Consider the following 20172-nt stretch of genomic DNA (forward strand, 5'->3'; position numbering starts at 1 on the left):
TCTTCTGATAAAAAAAAACATTCTCCAATCCAGGCAACAAATCCTGGTAAATTTCCTCTGCATCCTCTTCATAACTTCCACATCCTTCCCGTAATGAGGTGACTTGAACTGAACACAATATTCCAAGTGTGGTCTCACCAGAGTTTTATAGAGCTGCAACATTACCTCATGACTCTGGAACTCAATACCCTGACTTATGATAGCCTTAACTACTTTATCAAGTTTCTATCGCAACCACCTTAAGAGATATATGGATCTTATCAGCAAGGTCCCACTGTTCTTCTATACTGTTAAGAATCTTGCCATTAACCATATACTCTGCCTTCAAGCTTGACCTTCCAAAATGCATTACTTCACACTTATCCAGATTGAATTCCATCTGCCATTTTTTCTGCCCAACTCTGCAACCTGCCCCTATCTCATGGTAACCTACAACTTTCTACTCTTTCCACAACACCTTCAAACTTTGTTTCATCTGCAAAGTTAATTACTCATCACTTTACTTCTTCATCCAGGTCATTTATAAAAAAAATCACAAAAAATAGGGTTCCAAGTACAGATACCTGTGAAACTCAACTAGTTGCTGATCTCCAGGTAGAATATGTTCCATCTACTAATACATTCTGCCTTCTGCAGGCAAGGCAATTCTGAATTCACACACCCATGGTTCCATGTAGCCCATGACTCATGACTTTTGGAATGATTCTACCATGCAATACTTGTCAAATGCTATTCCTAATATTCACATAAAACACATCTGTTGCTCTACCTTAATCAATTGCTTTTGTTACTGTTACGAACCACGCATTAATGAGCAGCAATAGACAATGAACCAGTGTTTAATTTTAAAACACTAATTTTTATTTCCAACTATAGTCTTAACTTTTAAACTATTCTTAACACTAAATCTGTGAGTGAGTGAGAGAGAGAGAGAGAAAGAGAGATACCTAGACCATTACACTGCAGGACAAAATCTAGAAAGTTACTGAAAAGTTCACTCTTTTAAATTTAAGTGTTGAATCGTAGGCCTTTGAAATTTGATGTCCAGAATTAATGTTGAACTGATGGGAAGACAGTAGTGTGGCTGCTATACTCACAAATTTTCCTTTGAAGAAATGTCCATCCACACGTCCTGAAGTCATAACACTATTGCTCCTTTTGTAGGCGAGACACAAATTGGGCGGTATCCACAAACTGGCATTGGTCTCTCCAAGAGACCCTCACTGTTAGTCACAATTAAAATGAAGCATTTTGTTTTCCAAAAGACCCTCCTGGCACAGGGCAATCCACCAAAAAGGCCCCGTCATTCACAGAGCATGCTTTTCTCTGCAATCCACAAAAAATGGCTGCCCACAAGTGTATTAACAGTGATCATGTTTGCATGGCCACTAGCAATGCCTTACCGTTTGATTAGACTTGGCTGCCAGCAGGGGGCTGACACAGAATATTCAAGATCTGTAATGGAGGGTTGCAGCCTCATGGCCTACCTCATGGGCTGCTTACATTAACTTTAAAGTAAAGAACATTTTATTTCATCTAAGAACTCACACATATGAATACAAGATGAAACATGGTGTCAGAAGTGGGATGAAGGAAATACTTTAAAAGGTAAAATCTAAAGTCAGCAACTGATCAGTGAAGAGAAGCTAACACAGTAAAAAATGTAAGGATCACATCCACCAGTGAAACTTCAGCTGACAGGTAATGTGACTGAAAACTGGAACAGATTTAAACAGCATTTTGGATTGTATTTAGTGGAAGTCGGAGTTGATGAGAAAAGTGATAAAGTAAAAGTGTCAGTTTTCTTACATCTCGTGGGTGGTGAAGCCCTGAAGGTGTGTAATAAGCACATTTGCTGTTGAAGGAGTCAAAATGAAATTGGAAAAAATAATGGAACAGTTTAAGGCATACTGCATACCTTAAACAAAATGTGGCATTTGAGAGGCACAGATTTTTTGCATGTATATAGAAATCAGAAGAAAGTATTCATCAGTATGTGACTGAATTGAGAAACAGAAGCAAAACGTATGAATTTGGTGGTCTGACCGACTCACTGATAAAAGACAGACTTGTATGTGGTATTCCAGATATAGCCTAAGGGAAAGACTGCTAAGAGATCAAAATCTAGACCTGGAAAAAGCCATAAAACTCTGTAGGGCTGCACAAAACGGTAAAATTGCAGACAAAAGAACTGTTCAGTGAAACTAGCTTCAATATGGATGCAGTGAGCAAGTACAGTCATAAACCCTTTAACGAAAAGCGCGCCAAAGTGGAAATAGAGCCGTGGCCAGCGAACAAAAATGAAAGGAACAATCGAAAGCCATGTCGTCGATGCGGTGCACAACACCTACCAAAAAAGTATCCCGCATATGGTAAAACATGCAATATGTGCAACAAAAGCAAACATTATGGCCGATGCTGTAGGAACCAAGTGCAACAAAGCAAGGTTCATGCAGTAGATGAAAGGGAGATCGAGGAATTCTATGTAGTCGTGACAGAAAGCAAGAAAGAAAACAGAGACTGGATATTAAGATTAAAAGTGAATGACATATACATTAAATTGGGTACTGGAGCACAAATTAATGTAATAGCAGAGATTGATTTTAAGAAGATTAGACCTAGACCAAAGATGTATGGAACAAAAGTGAAAGTGACAGGATATTCATATACCAGTGCAAGGAGAAAGCATGGTCAAAGTGAAACACAAGGACAAAGAGCACGAGCTTGCATTCATCGTGGTACCAAAGGATGTACAGGCCATACTAGGTTTAACAGCCTGTGAGAAACTGAACCTGGTAAAAAGAGTCCTTGTTATGGAAAGCTAAGGAGAGACAATCTATGATGAACTCATGAAAGAGTACCTATTTCAGGGTCTAGACTGCCTTGCAGGACAACACAGAATCAGAGTGGATAAACGTGTGCCACCAATAACACATCCATGCAGAAAAGTTCCATTTGCACTTCAAACCAAACTATAGGCAGAGTTGGATAGGATGGAAAGCCTGAATGTGATTCAGAAGATAGTTGAGCCAACGGAGTGGGTGAGTTCACTTGTTGTGGACAAAAAGAATGGAAAGCTTAGAATTTGCTTTGATCCAAGAGATCTAAACAGAGCAATAAAGAGAGAACACTTCAAGCTTCTGACGCTTGAAGAAATCATGCCACAATTTGCAAATGCAAAGTTTTTCAGCAAATTTAGATGCATCAGCAGGATTTTGACAGTTGAAATTGGATGAAGTTCAGGACAGTGCACTTTTAATAGTCCATTTGTCAGATACGGATTCCTAAGGTGACCAGTGGGAATTGCCTCAGTTCCTGAAGTGGATCACAAAACTATCCATATGGTCTATGAGCACCTGGACGGAGTTGATACCTCAATGGATGACATTATAGTATAGGGGAACCACGAGAATGGAGCATGATGAGAGACTAAGGAAAGCAACAAGGAAAGCAAACCTGAAGCTAAATAGAGAGAAATGCCAGCTCGGGGTGACAGAACTAACATTTGTAGGAGACCAGATCCCAGAAAGGTGTCTGCCATTGGGAACATGCTAAGGCCACAATGCAAAAAAGACATACAGAGGTTTAATGGAATGGTTAACTATGTGGGTAAATTCATATCCAACCTCTCAGAAAAGACGGTTCCATTGAGAAGACGAACAGGAAAGAACATTGAGTGAGAGTGAGATCATCAGCATGAAAAGTCATGGAGGGAACGAAAGAAACTGCTCACAGAGGAACCAGTTCTGAGGTTTTACGACCCAGCGAGACCCATCAAGATATCAGACTCATCACATAGTGGGCTCAGTGCAGTTCTTCTGCAAAAATATGACTGGCAACCCATTGCGTGTACATCACGCTCAATGACAGATGCGGAGACGTGATACGCTCAAATTGAAAAGGAGCTGCTCAGCATCACATACACCTGTGAAATATTTCATCATTTTGTGTCAGGAAAGGCAATCAGTTTAGAGACTGACCATAAGCCCTTGATTGCATTGTTCCAAAAGCCATTAAATGAATGTCCATTTAGAATACAAAGAATGATGGTTAGGCTGCAACGCTATACACTGAATGTGGTGTACACTCTGGTTAAGCTAACGTACACAGCAGACACATTGTCTAGCTATGCTAAATGCCAGGAAGTTTTAGTCACTTTCACCAAAATGCTGCTCCTCTGTCACCTAATCGGTTCATTATCCAGTACTTGATACAGTGTGACCTCTCCTCCAGTTGCCTAGTCCACGTACTGTGTCAGGAATGCTTCTTGGACACAGGTGACAAATTCTGCCCCAATTATCTTTATTGCAGTCAGAAGGTGCTGAACAATATTTGGCAAGTTGAAGACTTGCATAACAACAACCCTGTTATTTCTGCACCATTCCAAAACCTGCCTTCTTATGTGGTCCTCAGGCTCCCAAGGGATATTTGAAGGCCCATAGATTACTCCCAATACAGTGATTGCTCTCTTCCTGTTCTGACTTCCACCCATACTGACTCAGTAGACACTCCTCCACAAGGTCCTCCCTTTCTGGCAGCTGTGATACTATCCGTGATTCATAATACTACCCCCAACCCCCCAGACATCATAAAATACTTCTATACACTGACAATTCTCTCTTTTTACTGCAAAAAAGGACAGGTGGCTGAAGTTCAGCTCCTTAAATGTTCAAGAATAATTTCTTTCCAACAGCTATCAGGGGCATGACACTACTTGAAAATCACCAAAGATCTGTCTTCTAATCAACTCAGTCCTTTTTTTTGCACTACAAGCAACTGCCGATATCATGTTTTACCTCTTTTTTTCATATTATTACTTTTTTTTCTCTTCATTTCTGTTATTAGATCTTGTGTGTTATGTAGCTGGGAAACTCTGGCAGCAGGACTTCCATTGCATCTGTTCACTGTACTTAAGTACAATATACTTGATGAAGGGCTCAAGCCCGAAACGTCGGTTATGTATCTTAATCTTTGCTAGTAAAGGACAGTTCGACCCGTTAAGCTTCTCCAGCATTGTGTTTTTGCATCAACCACGGGGACTGCAAACTTCCATGTTTTACTTCTGACTACTGCAAAACTCTGAAATCTCTTTAAAGTTTGCCTATCCTGAAGATTTCCTTTGCTCTCCGAAGGGAGTTCCGTGCAATTCCTTCTCACTCCTCCCCCTTCTGCAATCTCTGCTGCTCTCAAGCTCTACAACCATGTACTCACCCAGACTCTTGCCCTTGGGACCGTGTCCCTGCCCCCCACCATTTTCTTTGGACACCAGCCAAATCGTTTCCACACTTTGATGAAGGGGCTCAAGCTCAAAACATTGGTTATGTATCTTAATCTTTGCTACATAAAGTACAATGTTTGATCTGCTGAGTTTTTCCAGCCTTGTGTTTTCACTTCAACCACAGTGTCCGCAGACTTTTGTTTTACTTCTTACATTGTACCTGAAGCTGAAACTTAAAGAACAATGTGAGCTAGATTCACTCCTCCTTTAATACAAATAGAGAATGCAATGCTTGTGGACAATTTTCAGAAGTACATTACGGAACCAACATCTATGAATGGATGTACATTTATTCCAAGCTATACAGTAAGCATCTAAAATATAGACACGGATAATTTATCATCCATGCATTTTTTTTAGATTTTACATTCAAACAAATTATAAATATAGTCATATATTGGGAAACAGGAATCTTTAGAATACCACTCTTACAAAAATTACTGAACCATTTCTAAATTTTGCAATAAAAATTACAAAAGTAAATTATATTGGAAACAACTTTCAAGGGATTTAGATTTAAATTGCTGCTTCTTTGTTAGTTTGAAAGTGCTGCAAACATTCATCAGCTCAGACATCATTCGTGGGAAAGAGAAACAGAGCTAACGTGTCAAGATGCAGATGAGATTTTGATCTGTGGTCTCATGAATTTCAATTTTTGGCTTTCTTTCTTCACCAGAGAGCAAATAGTTCAAGCTGACCTTTGATCTGAGTAGAATGTAAATAAATATAAAACCTTTTTCTGTTGTGATATAATCAGCCAAACACATTTTTTACTTTAGATATGAAGAATGAAATTGTTAAACTGAAACTATAATAGCAAGATTATAATTTTTAATTGAAGAGCAAAAGGCTGTAGTTGGTGAAAATTTGAAACAGAAATATTCTGGAAACACTCAACAGCTCGTGCACCATCTGTGTGAAGAGAAGCACAGTTAACTTTTCAAGTTGAGGTTCCTTTTCCAGAATTTGTAGCTTTTTGATTTTTATTTTCGGGTTTTCTTTCTCCGTTGTTTTATTGAAATTGTAGATGTCAGAAATCTACAATAATAAAAGAGAAAGCTGAAAACACCCATTAGGTCAAGCACCATCTGCAAAAAGAGAAAAAGAGTGATGATCAAGATTGATGATTGTCAGAAATATGAAAAGTTATAATTCAACATTTTAAGTTACAGAGCAGGGTTGGGGTGGGAAGTGGGGATAGAGTAGAGAGAAAAATGAGTGACAGCAGTGGTGGTGATGAAAGTTCTTTGAGTTCAGGTGACCTGTCTGAAGGAGATGTAATTGGAAGATGAATATAAACAGGAAAGTTAGAAAAAGCAATGCTAACAGACAAAGCACAGCTTGTGTTGGAAATCTGAAATAAAAGCAAAGAATAATTTAAAAAAAAGTACTCAGCAAGTCAAGCAGCATCTGCAGAGAGGGGAAAAAGTGGATTAAGGGTATATGTTGATGACCTTTCATCACAGTAGAGCAGACTCGATACATACTGGCAAAGCGGGACATCAGCAGCCATTGAATTACATTTGCATCCTGAGGGCTGTAATGTCCAAATGGAATAATGAAACCACAGACACTACCTTACTTTGTTTCTTTCGTTTTCATGAACTATTTTATTTATTTTAACATGTGGTTTACAGCAATGTTTACACGGTGATTCTGCCGGTGACATGTTCATGACAATAAATTCCATTTCTCATTTGTCTAATTTATGTTGGTTTGTTAGAATTGTGTAAAAAGTTAACAACAGTGTTTGGTGAAAAAGGCAAGCAATATATGAGTGGATTGTGGAACTAAAAAGCAGCACTTATTTGAAATAAGTGAACTCAGCTCAATCATTGTCTGAGGGGTACTCTTCTTATATTTGTTTTCTTATATTTTCTTACAATGAAGGTAAAGGTTCCATTATGGTCACATAATACAACATTTAAAATGTAACATGCATGAAATTCTTTAACTTTTGTCCACGTATGGCAGACAAAGTCACCACTTCGTCCAGCGCCCCTCACAGAAACCTACAGAACCTGGTGATCCTTGGCGGTCTTCCCTCCAAGTACTGACCAGTCCTGAGCCTGCTTAGCTTCTGGATCTCACAATCTCAGGTGTATTCAGGCTATTAGGTGCTTGGGTCCATGCCAACTCTCACACCAGTCCCAGCAATTCTAGTTCTCTCACTATTTCCCTCTAACTATGCTCTCTTACATACCCATCAACTTCTCCTCCACTTCTAATCCCAATTCATCTGTTTCCTAATATTGTTAGCATTACTTTACAATAGTCTATTTCAATAGATAGTTCATCTTTGTGATGTGGAAGAAAACAAGAACATCCTGAGGAGACCCACCTGGTAAAAGGAAGAACATGTTGACTCCACGCAGGCACGAATGAGCCTGCTTTCAGTCTGTAGGAGTGACGCTGAGCTTCTGGTTGCCTAGCATTTTAATTCACCATCCAAACTTTCTGGATGTGTCATTCTGCACTGTTGGAACATAGGTCAAAGCAAATTGATCTTTTCTCTGGGCATAATGCAGTCTGAGAACTAATAACGATTTCACCATGCTTAGGCGATAACTCAGCCTCTCTTTCTGTCTGTGTCTCTACCCGTATTGTCCGACCTTGTGTTTTTAAACTGCGAACCCTAGTACTGGACACTCAACCACAGTAAATATCAATACTGCACCCAGCTGATAAAACTCAGAAAAAATATAGGTTTTGACTGCAAGATGAACTCTCGTTCCTATAAACGCAGAGGAATGCATTTCTCCTCATGAGGGCAACTTCCCATCCCAGGATTAAGCCTTGTGAACTGCTGCACTCCTTTAACCACAAGTCTATCCTGAAGAAGGGATCAGGCCCAAAATATTGACTGCCTTTTACTTTCTATGGACGCTGTGTGACCTGCTGAGTTTTTCTAGCATTCCTGCATATTGCACTAGACCCCCAGCATCGACCCATTATCTACTGCAAGGTCTCTTCATGGGATGCCTGAGCTGAAGAAGTTTTCCTCCTCTCTTTAAAAGGAGTGCTGTGAGAGCCTCTCCCGCTGCCCTCCTGCTGTTTTCCCCACTCCTGAAGAAGGGCTCAGGCCCATAAGTTGACTGCTTTGCTTTCCTCGGATGCTGTATGACCTGCGAAGTTTCTCCAGTGATTTTTGTGTACATCACAGATATATTGTTCCTTTAAGAACAGACTTAAACACAATATTCCAGATACAGTCACACTAAGGCTCTACATAATTGGAGCAAGATGTCACTACTTCTTAAACTTCAGTCCTCTTGGAAAGAAGGCCAACATTTGTTTGCCGTACTTTTTTCCTATTGTAGAAGCACATTAAATTTCAATGATTCATGCACCATGATATGCTCTGAACATAAATATATTTCAATCACTCACCATTCCTTGTAAGTAGTTAACCTCAGATTTTTCCACTTAATATTTTATCACTCGTGTCCTCGACCATTTAATGGCCTGTTTACATTTCCCTGAAGAGACAGAATCTTATCAAAGCACCACGCTGGTTTGTACCATCAGCAAATACGGATATATCACATTTGATCCCTTCATCCACATATTGTGAACAGCTGGGGCCAAGGCATCAAACCCTACGTCACCACCTGGTCACTGCTTCCCAACATGAAAATCACCTGCTCCATTCTTCCTGTCCACAATTCACTCTAGTAAATTACTGTACTACTAATATTGTTTGCTTTTATTCTGAATAGAAAGTGCGTGGCACCTCATCAGAAAAGACCCTTATGAAAATCAAATGAAAAACACCATCAAAACCTGTCAGTTTTAGCACAAAATATTGATCAAATATGGTTTTCCTTACATAAATCTGTGATGACTGGTAATTCTATTACATTTCAAGTATCTTGTTACCACTTCCTTAATAATACATTCCAGCATTTTCCGAACCATTTTTCTGCCTAATCCCACTGGCCGTCATCCAGTTGATAGCCCTCCATACCTCTCCCATCCATGTACATGTCCAAATTCTTCTAAAATGTTCAAATTGATCCTGCATTCACCACTTCAGCCAAATCGATTCTGCATTCACCACTTCAGCTGGCAGCTCGTTCCACATCCCCACCACTGTCTGTGTGAAGAAATTCCCCCTCACGTTCCCCTTAAACTTTTCTCCTTTCACTCTTAACCTATGTCCTCTGGTTTGTATCTTCCCTCAGTGGAAAAGGCCACCTCTCTCTCTCATAATTTTAAATATCTCTAGCAAATTTATTTAAAATTTGTTACAAGCAGTAAATATACTTAGTATAATAGCATGTGTTGAAAAAAATACAAAATTGATTAAATACATGACGGTTTTCACCCCACCCCAGAGAAAAACCCTCCCCCTTCAAAAATGAAATGTATTGAAAATAAACTTTGTAGGCATAAGGAAAAAGAAAGAGTATCTTTAGACTGCAGAGAAAGATGTCATCCAGTACCAATGACCAGATCTAACATGAACATGAGGAGAATCTCGCAGGTCTAGAGACATAAGGAGATCGTTATAAATTTAATCCCATTATTTGGGTAGACAGGCACCAAATTTGTAAAAAACTTAGGGGCTTATTCCTGAAATTATTATTAATTTTTTCTAAAGGAATACAACTTTGAATTTCAGCACGCCACCTTGACATAGTCAAAGATATATCAGATTTCCAAGTAGTTGCAATACTTGGGGACAGTATTGTCAAATGGGTCACGTCTCCAGAATGGAGGACCATCGCCTTCCCAAGATCGTGTTATATGGCGAGCTCTCCACTGGCCACCGTGACAGAGGTGCACCAAAGAAAAGGTACAAGGACTGCCTAAAGAAATCTCTTGGTGCCTGCCACATTGACCACCGCCAGTGGGCTGATAACGCCTCAAACCGTGCATCTTGGCGCCTCACAGTTTGGCGGGCAGCAACCTCCTTTGAAGAAGACCGCAGAGCCCACCTCACTGACAAAAGGCAAAGGAGGAAAAACCCAACCCCAACCAACCAATTTTCCCCTGCAACCGTGTCTGCCTGTCCCGCATCGGACTTGTCAGCCACAAACGAGCCTGCAGCTGACGTGGACTTTTTACCCCCTCCATAAATCTTCGTCCGCGAAGCCAAGCCAAAGAAAGAAAAGAAATTCTAACTTGACAAATTCCAATTTTAATTTAGGTCATACCAAACAAAATCAGCATGAAAGCAGTATTCTGGGTTTCATACAGAACCCTGACATTTGTGAGGAAAAAACTGCCTGTAGGTGCATGCTTTCACACTTATTCTTTCTCCCTGATAGGAGAAGGGAGTGTGCCTGGGGTGTGATGGGTCTTTTAGCATGCCACCTGCCTTCCCTTGGTGGCGAGAGAAATATTGCACTGCATTCACCAAATTCTGTAGGTTTTTCTAATCTTGAGCAAAGCAACTTCCATAGCACTCTGTGATGGATCCTTCAATAGTGCACCTGTAGAAGTTGCTAAGGGGGTCATTGCTGAACTTCTTTCGTCTTCCAGAAAAGTAGTCATTGGTGGACTTCCTTGACCATTGCATCATCATGCTTATCCCAGATCAGGTCATTGGAGATATTTGCTCCTCTGAACTTGAAGCAACCTACTCTTTCGAATTCAACACCACTTATGTGGACAAGGATATAGGTTCTGCCCCCTCTCCTGAAACTTCCTCGCTATTGACTTAATAGGGGGGTGCTGCTAGATTTCCATCTCTTTCCTGCTTTCTGTCTGATCATTATTTGAAAGCCCACCCTTCTGGGCAAGTACTTGTTCATTTCCTTAGGCCCAAAGGTTCCTTCCATAAAACAACTTTGATGATATCAAGCTGGCTGATCAGCCAACCAATCACAGTGAACAATTTTCAAAGATGACCAATCAGGAAGGATAATACACCAATTGTAAATAAACTTGTATAATATTATGAAAAACGCAAAGTAAATTTTGGGAAATGCAAACACTGTTAAGATGGAAGTTCAATCATAAATAGAGGAAAACCAATTCAACTAAGATTATAACATCATAAAGGGCATGGATGTTAGTCATTGTTTTTTCTCAATTTAAGGTGGGGGGGGGAGAGAGAAGATTTAAAAGGGACCTGAGGGGCGGCTTTTTGCAGAAAGGTTCATGAGTATATAGAATGAGCTGCCAGAGGAAGTGGTAGAGGCAGAGACCATTGTAAAGTTTGAAAGACATTTAAAAAAGTTCATTGACAGGAAAGCTTTAGAGGAATATGGGCAAAATGCAGGCACATGAGGCTCGCTTCCTCAGCAGACAAGATTGTCCAAAAGGCCAATTACCGTGTTGTAAAACTCCATGACTCTAAAATGTCAACTTCAAGATTATTATCATGCGTGAAAACCCCACGAACAACATTTCTCCAGACCATGGTGCACGTGTGCATACAAACACAATCCATAGCACATAATAATCACACCTGTACATAAAGACATAATATAAGGTAAATATGCATAAATATTCTGGAATGATTTACTCGGTTACAGAATATCATTCATTAACCTCACAGCCTGCAAGAAGAAACTATTTCCCAGCATGGCTGTCCTGATTTTGATGGTCCTGTACCCCTTCCTGATTGTGGGAGCCCAAAGATACAGTGTGATGGATGGAAAGGGTCCTCAATAATTGTTTGAGCCCTATTTTAGAAATGCTCCCAGTGAATGTGGTCAATAGAGGAAAGGAGGGGCGGGGGGGGGGGGGGGGGGTGGTGGAACCCTGTGATCTTCTTGGTCCTTTAGATGATCCTCTGTATTGACTTTCTGGCTGATACCATATTTTCACTCATATAACATGCACATGCACATTACACACACACAGAAAATTATATTGTGTAAAAATATTTTCATATAGTGCACACACGCATTATATTGTAGTGTTCTAAATTCCAACTGGATCTGCCACAGTTAATCTCCTGCAATTAACAACCAATCAACTTCTCCCAGAGGTGTTAATCACCTATTATATAGATGATATCCTGCTGCAAAACATTAACAAGCTTTGGAGAGGAAACAATTAAATAGATCGAAGACAGGCTTCAGAGTTAAGCGGGATTTTAATTCTAATGTCTTCTCAAATTGGATGCACTTGATATGTTAATCTCTTCCCTCAGAGACATGTCTAGCCAGAATATCGTATTTATAGGACTACTATGGCATTCAGTACAAAGAGATATTGCAAAAATCAAAATTTCCCATGCCCATTCTTTCATTGCTGCTATCCCATTCTCATACTCGCTTCAATATTCCCACACTTGCTATACATTGCCGGGGTGTCTTTCCCACAGCTGCCATTAATTGTGCACGTTCTTTCAATGCCACTATTATATTCCCACACTTGCTAATATTCTCACACTCGCTATGAATTGTCGGGACATCTTTCCCACGACCGCCATTAATTGTGTGCGTTCTTTCAATGCCGCTATTATATTCCCACGCCCGCTATAAATTGCCGGTTCGACTTTCCCACACACACGTTCTTTCAACATGTAAAAATGTTCTCGTATAGCATGCATGCATATAATGTGTGGGGTGGGCACCTGTTTTGTAAAATATACATATAACGCGCACGTTATGTGCTTAAAAATACTGTACTTTGCACAATGATGCAGCCAGACAGGACACTCTCAGTTGCGCTCCTATGAAGTGTTGTCAAAATGTAGGCTAGTAGCCTTGCCCTCCTTAACCTCTTCAGGAAGTGTAGGTGCTGATGTACCTTCTTGACTAATGAGGTGTTCTTTTGGGTCCAGGATAATTCATCCATTATATGCACATCAAGGAACCTTATGCTCTCCACTCTCTCCATGTGAGTGTCTCATCTGAGTTACACTCAAATGGTAGTTTGTCCTTAGATCACAGTAGATTAAATGATAATCATCGTTTTCTATGCTCCTTTAAAGTTTCTTTCTTTTTAAAATATTTTTATTGGTATTTAATATATGAACAATTGAACGATACAATTATACAATGTGCAATACATATAAAAATATTGGAAAAAGATTTCAAATATTAACATAATTCAAAAGACCAACACGTATTGTAATAATGTAGTAAAATATAACATCAAACAAAAAGAAAAACCAACCGAAAAGAAAGAGAAATAAAGGAAAGATAGGAAAAATGAAGTTAAAAGTTCTTTAATTATAAATTGCTTTTTTTTCAGGTTGATGCCACTTGACTTCTACGTATCATTTCCAAACCTTGCTTTAGTGGTCGGGGTTTTGAGCAGATAATGAATTTGTTCAACCGTGAATAATACAACTTCTGATGAAAATTTTTACAGAATGAGAAGGAAAGACAATTGTACACCTTTTCTTTTATTCTTTAAAAAATGTATAATTCACTCCTTAAAACAGAAACCTCATTACCATGCAAACACATCATGTAAGTTTGAAAACTGTAGATTACTAAGCAATGTTAAAGCCCTTGTACGATGAAACGAGACTTCACATTTTTAACTTTTTTTTCAACAGTGAAACCAGTTATTATACAGCTCACATTCACATACATGGTTTCCTTGGAGAGGTCAACAAATTCAGCACACTGTGGAAGAAGGCTGAACCACTGACAATCACCACAGACTTCCAAATTAAACTACCCATGAACTGAAATCATAACATTGCTGTAAGCTTCGCAGAGAACTTACTGTGAAACACTGAAACTTTGAACATCATTCAGCCTGCAAAATCTGGGCTACTGTACATGACATTTACACCTCTCTAAATATTTTCACATCCCAGACTTAATTTTTCACAATATTTCAGAAGTTATCTTCCTTGCACATGAACATAAGAGCATAAGAACATTAGAGGGAAGTAAGAAGCACTGCCTCTGGAGTAGTGAAATGATGTTTGGCAGGTTTAAGCCCAAGGGATTTCGACCGGACGAAGTAGACTCCGAGAGTCTTTGATAAGCAATAAATTTATGGGAAAAGAGCAAAATCTAATGTGGCAATAAAGAAATTTCAATCTTTGAAGTACCAGAGCTTGCAAGTACATCTGTAATAGATCAGCTGTCACATTAAAGATTGATAAGACCACAGAAGAATAGCATTGCACTAAAGAATACATGTATTGAATGGAAAAAGAAATTACTCGTTCACATCCCCTAACTGCCATGCTTCACTATTAAAAGAAAAGTACAGATGACCCGTGCAACATTTCTTTGAGATATACAGCACGGTAACAGGCCCTCCAGCCCATGCTGCCCAATACCCCAATTAACCTACAACCCTCATTCGTTTTAATGTCTCAGATAAAACTAATTTTATTTCACCCCCTTCTTTATGTTCAGTTTGGTTTTTTTGGCAACAATTTCTGGGCTATCCCTCACCTCTCCCAATTTATGGAGACATTTGTGGACTAATCCAGCTCACTTTGGGAGCATATTCCATCCTGGATTTTAAAAAGAAATGTGGGCAATGCAGGCTTCAATGGCAGTTCTTTCTTTGGGGAGCTAGAATGTCGCAGTTTCAACATCCCATCTCCATGCCAGTTCTCTCATCTCAAACATACTTCTGGCAAGATAATGAGACTTTTCTTCTGCCCTCCCTGGCTACCTCTGTCCCTTATTTGCACTCATGTCCCTAGTATCACTTAGCCTGCCTGTGACCCAGCTTGGCCCAGGTCACTCCAGGCTAGCTCGTTAACAATCTGTGGAAGGCAATCAACCCAATCAATGCCCAGGAAGCTTTGAACTGGTTTAAATTCATTCTGTGACTAATTCTCAACCCTTTTTTTTTTGAGATTTTGTTGTGCTCATTCATACGTATTCAGTGAGGGTGAGAGGGGTTGGTGGAATTGGCACTGACAGCAAAATTAAACCAAACTGATGAAAGTGACTAAAATGTCAGTGAACTCAACCACATTCAAATATTCAATAGTTAAGATCTAGTTTATAGTTCAATATACTGAACATATGAAAGCTGTAGCACAATGGGCAGTGGAAATGAGGAATATTAAACTGCCATGTGGTAATTTCCCCGCATAGCCTGAAAGTGGAAGGCGTGTTCACAACGAGCTCTGGCGCTCTGGGATGCAATTACATTTTCATTCAAGGATATGGGACCAAGCCAAAATTTAAAGTTGAATTATGCCCAACCACAAATCAGAATGTCTGCACCATGTGCATTTCCAAAGAAAACATCACAGTTGAAAGTGTTGAATGTCATGTTCTCCATTAGAATAATAACCAAACTAAATTTAGGAGGATAATTGGGCAAGAGTTGCTACATTTACTAACAAACGTTTCAGGACATTGTCGGAATTTGTAGCCCCAGGATGCATAATGTTTCTGTCCTTGAGGACTGCCTGGAAGTCGATTTCAGCACAAGTCCGAAATGTCCATTTCATGCAGTGACAGATGGCTTATTATAGGGCATTTGTTTAATTCTGAAAAGACAACAAAATTCATTTTAAAGTCTATTGCAATTTTTATGAAGGGTAAGTTTAAATACTGTACTCTGCAAATTTCATTTCTCAATCTAACATGAATGTAGATTAAGCCTGGGGAAGGAGAGTGTAATATACATATTGCATATTCCAGTGGAGGGGATAAAGTGATAACTCTTTATTCTGAAGATTGGATCTCAATTTATTAACTAAACATCATGATCTAAAATGTAATGAAATGGCAAAGGAATTAAACAAAAATCCTTCCAGACAAAGGGGACATCCATAGATCTTGTGAGAATGGAGAGCTGGAAATAAAAGAGCAAAAATAAAAAAATAACTTAAAATGAATGGGAATGAAAGACAATAAAGTTATAGGACCAATAACATATATTTCTAAGTTTTTCATGAGATGGTTGTGGAAATAGTGGAAGCACATGCTGTTATTTTCCAAAATTCCAAGATTTGGAAGGTAACCAGTATAACCTCACAAAGAGGGAGCCAGAAAAGGAAATTGTAGACTATTTGGCTTGACAGTTGGAAAAATGCTTGAATACATTGTTAAGTAAATGGTGTTAGAGAAATAAATATAGGACCAGGCAGATTCATTGTAGATTTACAAAGGCATTCATGTTTGTCAATTGTGGCTATCGTGACAGATTATGTTATATTTTATATTGCATATAGATATGTTTAAAGGAGATAAACTGTGGCAGGTTTTTTAGTGCAGGTCACATACAAACACTTCAAAACAGATCTCATTTAAAATGCCAGAGCTCTGCTCAAGCCAGACCGTTCAGGCTCCAGGTGCCTTTGCACAAACTTTGAAGAATGCCAATAAGAACATCACAAGTCAATTTTAATTGGACAAGTTGTAGAGTAATGGATTATTGTTTTGGAAAGCTACAGATGAATGAACTCGGGAGATTAGGTCCAGAGCCACAGTCTATCTGAGTGCAGTTTGCTGTTCAAAGAGGGTCGTGTGGTTTTCTCTGAGTGAGAGAGAGAGAATTCAGTTCTACAGTTCAGCAGCAGCAGCTGGGACTGGAACAGGACAAGCTGGCAAGCGTGTGGGAAAGCCCCATTTTGAAGATGGGTTGTGAGTTCTTAGTTCAGCCTGGTCAAAGTCCTTGTGGTCCATACAAGAGGAGAGGACTGACTGCATAATGTTTCATTTGGAATAAAGGAAACAAAAAGGAAATCTGTGGTGACCTGAAAGAAAGTGGTTATTATCTGGAAAACCCTGATGGGGCAAGTTTCTTCGGCAAGACATTGAAGTGGCTGATCGAAAGGGATCAGTTGTTGGCATCCAGCAAGCAACAAATCTCTCTCTGAAAACTGACAAGAACCTTCCTGAGTGGTAACCATTTACCTTTCAAGCACCAAAGCTTGGTGAAATTCATAAATGTTAAATTCTGTGCACAGTATAAGATTTGCCTGCAATTCTTATACTATGAGAAGTGAGATTGGACTGTGAATTAAAGAACTTTTCTGAACTCATATACACATTACATACACATGCGCTTAGAATTAGAGGGGGGTTAAGTTGTTAATAGTAATAAGTTAAAGTTTGATCCTGTTTTCATGTTTAAAAATAATTAAAAGCAACTTTTGTTTAAGTAACCATTTGTTTTGGTGAATTTCTATTGCTGCTTGGTTTTGGGGTCCTCTGGGCCCATAACACCATTCTTCGAGGTCGAGGATGATGGACTTTGTTCCATTTTCCACAGAGTGAAGATGCCTTAATGATGCAATCCAAGAAGCACACAATACTTCACAAATCAATCAACTAATTCCAATGGAATGGAAACTACGATGATTGGAGATGATGGATTTGTTGCAGCCTTCATCCACCATTCAGGTTTGACAAGTGTTATAAAACCCTTTGAAGTCGCAAATAGCAGATAACATTTGGTGGATGAGATTTTCTTGGACTTTTGTAAGCTTTTTATTCAAATTCAAGTTTACTTGTCACCCGATTGTCATTTTCCGATCCAGAGCAAAACACACGTACAGACATGACACACATACAAAAGGTAGAGATACATATGTACATATTAAAATAAACTTTCTTAATAAATAAGAGTCATGGAGAGTTGTGTTAGCAGTCATTCAGCAGTTCTGCTGTCCATGGAAAGAAGCTGTTCCTCAGCCCTATGGTTCTGTCTCTGATGCTCCTATATCTTTTTCACGACGGAAATAGCTGGAAGATGCTGCATGTGGGGTGATATGTTCCCTCCCTGATTTTGTGAGCCCACTTTAAACAAGACCTGGTAAATTGCATCGATGGGGAGGGGAGTGGTGGGGGAGAGAAGAAGGGCAACCCCCGTGAAACTCTCTGATAAAGGTGCCACAACGTTCTGAAACAAATTCAGGGCACATGAGATTGCATTACTGACAGAAAGAATGTAACAGGATTGGGAAATGGCAATACGTGACCTGTCTTGGTGGTGGGGCTGCATTTAGTTATAAACATTGACAATAATTTGGATGTGGGACCAAGTGCCATGTATCTAATTTTGCTGATGCTACAGCAAAGAATCATGAGGATGTTACTGGAACCAGAGGGCTTGAGTAAAAGAGAAGCTGCATATGTTTGAGTGGATGGTGAGAACTGTAAAAGTAAAAAGGTAAAGGTTCCATATTGTCCCATAATACTACATTTAGAATGTAACATACATGAAACTTGTAGAGAGTTGCTTCTTTGTCCAGCACCCCTCACAGAAACCAATAGCACCTGGTATTCCTAGGTGGTCTCCCCTCCAAGTACTATCAAGGCCTGAACCTGCTTAGCTTCCCAGATCAGACAATCTCAGGCATATTCAGGCTATTAGGCTTCTGAAGAGAAAGGTATAAAAAGCCAGTCTTACATGTATCTTAGTTCAGTCAGTGAAGCAAAACCACAATTTTTACACTTGAATATTTGTGGGCTAAATCTCTATCATAAACAATTTCAAGGAATCTTATCAGGAATCATGTTTGGTGCAGGATATGAATGCAGCCTACAGAATGGATATGCTGTTGCTCTATTTGATAGGGCTAAACTGCCAGCAGGGAAACAAAAAAATAACATTTGGCGATTCTTTTGGGTCTGGCCAGTGGGCATTATCCAAGAGGTTTTAGTTTCAGTGAGAGCAACAAAGGAGGAGTAGCAGCAACTGTTATAAAAAGCAGGGTGCAGGCAACAGATTTTTAAAAAACCTCCTGCTAGCATATAAAAGTGAGGAAAGCAAGAGCGAACATTTTGAAAAGAGCTGTCTTGAGGTCAAAGTGTTGCTGTTGAGATAAGAGTGCAAGCTTTGGTGAACCCTGGGCTTCAGTCAGTAGGATGCACAGCATTAAAGTAAGGCCAGAAGTAAAACACGAAAGTCTGCAGACTCTGTGATTGAAGTAAAAACACAATGCTGGAGGAACTCAGCAGGTCAATGTGTCCCTAATATAGCAAAGATAAAGGTACATAACGAACGTTTCGGGTTTGAGCCCTTCATCAAGGTATGGAAAAATGTTGACAGGTGTCCAAACAAAAGGGTAAGGGGAGGAACACGCTCCCAAGGGCAGGTGGTAATAGGTGGATAAGGGAAGCAGAGCACAGCAGTTAGCAAGGGGAAGAGGGACGGCTTTGAGAATAGAGAGAGAAGGGGTGGAGGGCTTGCGGAAAGAAGATAAACTTAAAGGGAAGGGAGGGAGAATGGAGAGCAGGTTAGCAGAAACAGGAGAAGTTGGTTAATGCCATCAAGTTGCAGAGTGCCCTGACAGAAAATCATATTGTTTTTCAAGTGTATGGGTGGTCTTGGTGGGATTGAATATGAGGCAATGGGCAGACATGTGAGCATGGGAGTGGAGCACAGAATTGAAATGGTTGGCCACTGGGAAATCCCTGGCACTGATGTGAAGGTGCTCAGCAAAACAATTTCCCAGTAACCGTCCAGTCTCTCCAATGTAGAGAAGGCCTCAAAGGGCGCATCTGATGCAATAGACCACTCCCATGGATACGTGCGAAGTGTTGTTTCACACAAAAGGAATGTTTGGGGGCCTGAATGGTGGAGAGAGAGGAGGTGTGGGTGTAAATATGGGCCTTCCTCGGCCAAAATGGGTAATTGCCAGGGTGGGGGGGGGGGTGGAGTGAGTGGATGAGGGAGTCATGGAGAGAGCAGTCCCTATGGAAGGCAGAGAGGGGAAGGTGTGTCTAGTAGTAGAAAGTTTGTCTTCCAAGATGGAGACAGAGAGATCAAGAAACAGGAGCATATCGCTGGAGATGGATCAAGTGCATTTGAGGTTGGTGTGAAACAGCAAGGTGCATAAAGTTTGCAAGTTGACAAGCTCATCATGGGTGCAGAAGGCAATACCAATGCAGTCGCCAATGTAACAAGAGGAAAGAGTTGAGGAGCCTTACCTGTGTAGGCTTGCAGCATGGATTACTCCAAAATGCCAATAAAAGTGTAGGCATCGCTGGGACCCATGGCTACCCCTTTGACTTGGAGAAAAGGGGATGAGTCAAAAGAGAAGCTAT

At 39.9% G+C, this 20172-nt stretch overlaps 1 protein-coding gene across 6 annotated transcripts in view; it reads right to left on the minus strand.

Annotated features, from left to right (window-relative positions):
* fbxl17 (F-box and leucine-rich repeat protein 17) overlaps positions 1 to 20172 on the minus strand; it is a 725386-nt gene that overhangs the window by 172435 nt on the left and 532779 nt on the right. Inside the window, exon 9 of one of the 6 annotated variants that reach the window (XM_069892549.1) lies at positions 15479 to 15662. The exons of the other annotated variants lie outside the window; for them this stretch is intronic. Coding sequence (XP_069748650.1) covers positions 15595 to 15662 — 68 coding nt within the window. The 3' untranslated portion in view covers positions 15479 to 15594. Of the gene's footprint in view, positions 1 to 15478; positions 15663 to 20172 lie in introns of those variants that run through there. 6 annotated transcript variants of the gene reach the window in all.

This window comes from Narcine bancroftii, chromosome 1 (assembly GCF_036971445.1).
Source record: "Narcine bancroftii isolate sNarBan1 chromosome 1, sNarBan1.hap1, whole genome shotgun sequence".
Classification (NCBI taxonomy): Eukaryota; Metazoa; Chordata; class Chondrichthyes; order Torpediniformes; family Narcinidae; genus Narcine; species Narcine bancroftii.